This window comes from Phalaenopsis equestris, unplaced genomic scaffold (genome assembly GCF_001263595.1).
Source record: "Phalaenopsis equestris unplaced genomic scaffold, ASM126359v1 Scaffold000428, whole genome shotgun sequence".
NCBI lineage: Eukaryota > Viridiplantae > Streptophyta > Magnoliopsida > Asparagales > Orchidaceae > Phalaenopsis > Phalaenopsis equestris.
Genome location: NW_018164869.1, coordinates 6111206 through 6116258, shown reverse-complemented (window position 1 = coordinate 6116258; position 5053 = coordinate 6111206). Strand labels below are relative to the sequence as shown.

The window sequence follows — 5053 nt, the reverse complement described above, 5'->3', positions numbered from 1 at the left end:
TGCATCAGAGTAACCAAAGGCCCTCGTGTCGTCATACAAGGAGTCAGGAAAAAGGGGTTGTACTCTCTTATCGGAAGAACCGTGATTGCTAAGTCCACGTACTGTTTGGACCTAGCAGACTCAAACAAGGGCTGAGGGCCTCTCAGGGGCCAGGTGGAGGGAATCTTTACTTCAAAGCTTCTCAATTGAGGGTCAAGGTGGAGAATTGTTATTTTGACCCCCAATTAATGAACTAAAGTAAAAGGGCACTTTTGTAATGTGGTACCGCTCACCTACCACATCTCACCTACCGTTCACGTACCGCTCACCTACCGCTCACCTACCTCCCACCTACCACTCTCTTGCTTCTATAAATAGAGAGGGTGTGAGACTTAGGAGAGCAAAGGGAAGAAATCTTAAGGGTGTGAGGCTTAGGAGAGCAAGGGAGAAGATATCTTGAGCTACCACAAAAAGGAGGAGAGAATAACTATAGAGTTAGAGAGGAGGTCATAGAAGGAAGATGAGGACTCATCTCTATGTATATGCTATGTATTCTCCATTTCTTTTGTCTTAGTGAACTATTTGATTGATTCCCTTCCGTGGACGTGGATCCAGTTGGATCGAACCACGTAAACGATCTGTGTTTGCTTGTGTTCTTTTTCGTCTCATTTCTATGCCAGGAAGTACATATCTCACAACATGTTTCTTGGTTTTAGCATCTAGTATAATGATCTTATAATTGAGACATCAATATTTACCTGTGCGTGTTTTGTCCGCAACACCATGATTCTGATGACATCCATGAATTAAATAATTTTACTATTACATATGAATAAATCTACTAAATATACTTAGCAGGGTAAATATAACTAGAAAAAAATATGCTTAGCCACCTCCTCTTCTTCATAATCATCCATAACTCTACCAAAGTATCCTAGAAAGTCAAATTTGGTAATTGTGATCAGGTAAGAGCAGGACATAAGTTCATTTATTTCCTGGAAAAATCAATCATTCACATCAAAACATGTACTGACACCGTTTTTTAATTTTTAAAAAAAATTTGAGAGTCAAACATGCTAAGCAAAAGCGGAAAGAAGCAGCTTAACAACCAAGTATTAAAATAAAGAAATTAATCATGAGGAATAGACAAACCATTGGCAGTGTAGGTTTTTGAATTGCTTGACTTATACTTTGAATGGAAAAAACAAGCAATCTGCATATTGTGAAACACAAAGGCAACAGCAAGTATCAGTTAAACATAAACAAGCCAAGATATTTAAACTTCTATTCTTCATTGTTCAACATAATAGAAATTTTAAGCTTTTATTTAGCGATAAATGATCAAACTACTATTAGAAATTCTAATAAAGTAATTAGAAATTGAGAGAAAAAAACCAAACAGCCAAGACTTGATGAAATCTCATTTTGAGGTTCTTGTAAATGTAGCTGTAAAATCACTGTAGAAAAAAAAGATCATCTAAAAACAGTTGTGGATAATATAACTTTCTTATAGCTACTCTAATAAATTTGGCTGTTAAAAACAACTTGTCATCCTAGACATTTAGCTATGGCTAAACAGATGTTTGAAAATAGTCTAAAATATAAGCTATAAGGAAAACTTCCCAACTGACCCTAAATCACACAAAAGGCTCACCTTTGTAAAAGTTCTTTAAAATTGTTACAGAAAATATAATTTTTCAAAAGTTATTGTGGTGTTATAAATTTTTTTCCCTTCTAAGTCCGACGATAGATTTCTCATAGCTAACACATTCTTACGTAGCGGATTGTAAGAAGCTATTTCTTCCTGAAACAATTTCAAAAAGGTTGTAATTAAGCAAATGTTAAAGAAAAAGCTACCGGAAGAAACCCTTACCGAGAAGCACTTTGCCGATGGAACCCAAAGGTTCGAGCTTCCGGTGTCAAATATCACTGTAAACTTCTGCGGTGGCGTACCGATGCTGATCTCTCCATAATACTGCGCATTCAAGTAATTCTTCAATGCTACAATATCCTCATCCGACCCGTCCAAAACCCCACCATTAACAAGTCTCCCGGGCCTCGCCTCTTCACTATTAGCACGCCTTGCTGGAACCTGTCTGCTCTCATACAACGGTCTCTTCTTCAGCGCAATCCTAGGCAGTCCTTCCGCCGAAGCCGGAAGAACAGGAGGAAGAAAAGCAACCATTAAAAGAAGAAATACCGAAGGTATCCCACGCGCATTCCCCATGAAAAACTAGGGATTCAAAATCAAACCTCTGCGAAAAGCCAAGAAAAAAGCGTATCAATAATCAAAGCAAAAATCTAACGCAATGAGCTAGAACCCTATATTGGGCTGAAAGTTTCATTCCGCTCACCAATGGAAGAAATCACGAATTGCTCGAAAAAGACAATGCACCAATCTGTAGTAGAGAAGAAAGCTGGCGATCACCATTCCAGATTGGCCACATTATTTAAGTCCCGTCGATGGCGACATGGGATCGTCTGCGTTGGAAACGTCCGTTATATTTTGAATGATCAACGTGTGCATTACGGTTAGCTTACCGCCAGTCAGGACAATCGTTTGTGGGTGGCCAAAGGAAAGTTTGTTCATGTTTAAAATGAGACGTGCAAGAATCCCCCCAAAGGAACCATAAATAAATTGATTTTAGTTAAAATCAGATAAAATTAAATCAATCAATTAGTTTTATATTAAAATAAAGAAATACTTTTGAATTCCTGTCTTTTCTCTCTTTCACATTTCAAGAAAATAATAATTTTTTGAGAAAAAAATGAGAGTCCATCTATATTTAATGAAAATCAAGTATAAGAAAAACTCTCAAACATAGTATAAAGAATAACTCTATTCTTATATCTATAAGAAAAGACAAATTTGACAACAAAAGAAGAAAAATGGAAATTACAACATTGATGCTATCATAAAAACAAAGCTACTGAATATTATCATACCTAGAGCCCCTTCTAAAATAGCAAAAATAGATGTTGTGAGTTATGTTTGAGATTGCACTTCCAGCCAGAGAAACTACCACCGAAGCATAACATCGTTAACCAAAATCAAAATAATATTCTTATAATGGTTAGATAAAGCACCCAAACAACCTGAAAAGAGCAGAAGGAAAACCTTTCTTTCAAAAACATGAGAATCAAATACTACGAACAGTATCAATCAAATACTACGAACAGTATCAAAGAAATCAACATGAATTAAACACCACAATATCAATCAGAAACAATCTTAGCACTATCCAAAAAAAATATCAACTTAGCAGATAAAATTTTAAAGAGCTCATAAACATGTTTGTCAAAATCATGATAATCTCATCCAATAAAAAGAAATTGCATTTCAAAGATGTGTGAATTATCATGCATCTCTAAGCAACATTATTGCTCAAATCAAGTGTAGTCACTGAAAAAAAAAACTTCCAACTAAGACTTTGTACCCTAGCCAACAACAAATCAATAGCCAATATCCAAGCCATAAATAATGACATCGATCTTTAATTCAAACCAGTAAATAGGAACTAATAACCTAAAAACAAAAATAAAGCCAACAAAACTTCAAATATCAAATGATCTTGAAAAACATTTAAATGGGGCTAAGAGTAATTATCTCAAGCTTTCATCTCCTACTTTTTTAGATTACTGGCCTATTAATGTTCTGAATTAAAACTTCAAGAAGAGAATAAGAGTTATTGAAAATCTTATTATTCCTCCCATTCCACATGTGAAAAGCAGTTAGCTTGGTAAGCAATTAAATATAATATTTTTTTTTTTTTTGTGAATTTTACAAGAAATAGAATCATCATCAAACAAGAAAAGAAAAACATTATTATCCGTTAAAAAAAATGATCACCTAAAATAGAGGTTTTAAGAAGGAACTATGAAAAAGGAAAATAAAAAAATAGGATGGGATTCTATACTTTGAGAGCAGAGAGCATGAATAACATTAATTATAATCCCTATAGAGATTAGAATGTCATAAGTTCTTAACCCTTACACTAAATTTTCAAGTATGTAAAGTAAGTTTAATATAAAATCCTTTAAACTAAACAAACTTATATCACCCACAACCAGAAAAACCAAGAAAAATAAGTAGTCAAAAGAAGTCGTATGAGAGTAGTGACTAATTCTTCTCCAACAACAACAAACAAAGCTATCAACAATAAGAGTAATCAAAATTAATTTAATATAAATATTAGTCATTGATTGGAAATAATGTCAAAAACTTCATGTTCTCAAGGAAAACGAGCCATATAAAGATAAGTTCACCATACATTTAAGGCTAAGAAACACCACTCAGCCACGGGTCAAAATAAAAATGCAGATTACTCTATTTAGTAACTTGAAAGGTCACACGTCCTCTCATTCTTGCTACCACCTTCATAATATCATTCCAAAAAAAGGAAGTTCCATCTCTATCCTTATGCCACATAGTCATAATGTGAATCACACAAATTAGTTAACTGTGACTCTGAATTAAAGTGCCTCCAAATTTGCTTGGATTTACATAATACATAAATAGTGTCCAATAAAGGAATACCAAGCCTGCTTTAAACTTAGGTAATGTAAAAGTGTGTCAATCAATAGTATGAAACTTCATTTCTATCCCATAATGTTGAATAAAATTGTTGATAACAGAAGGAATATAGTTTTGAATACCTTTACGAAGAGTAATGGAATGACACCAATAATTGAGATAACTCCATATTGTGGATTTAACTAATTAAAATATACTAGCAATAAACAGAATTTTTTTTTTTCAACTGACATGCCAAGAATGAAGCTTATCAACAAGTTCATGACAATCAATAGCAAAATAACTCAGAGGGCTTTATAATAACTCTCAAATATTCCTAAAACAAGGGTTTTAATGCAATATAGATTTCTTCACCAATTTCATTTTGCAAAGATAAATCACTAATTTAGACAATTAAATAGTAGATTAATTTAAATTAACCTCAAGGTTGGTAGCTTAACTAAAAATGCTCAAGATTACTCTTTAAAGGGTAATGATATTACTCTCAACTTTACCAAAAAATATAAGATCAAATGTATATATAAGATGTTGAAAATCTCA

At 33.5% G+C, this 5053-nt stretch overlaps 1 protein-coding gene across 2 annotated transcripts in view; it reads right to left on the bottom strand.

Moving 5' to 3' along the window:
- The window catches only part of LOC110027512 (aspartic proteinase oryzasin-1-like), a 23658-nt gene extending 21201 nt beyond the window's left edge, over positions 1-2457 (bottom strand). Inside the window, exons 1-3 of one of the 2 annotated variants that reach the window (XM_020728978.1) lie at positions 2334-2457; positions 1853-2234; positions 1132-1192 (exon numbers count right to left, since the gene is read on the bottom strand). In XM_020728978.1, coding sequence (XP_020584637.1) covers positions 1132-1192; positions 1853-2206 — 415 coding nt within the window. In that variant the 5' untranslated portion in view covers positions 2207-2234; positions 2334-2457. The other variant, XM_020728979.1, reaches the window with a different exon arrangement.
- Positions 2458-5053: the final 2596 nt, after the last annotated feature.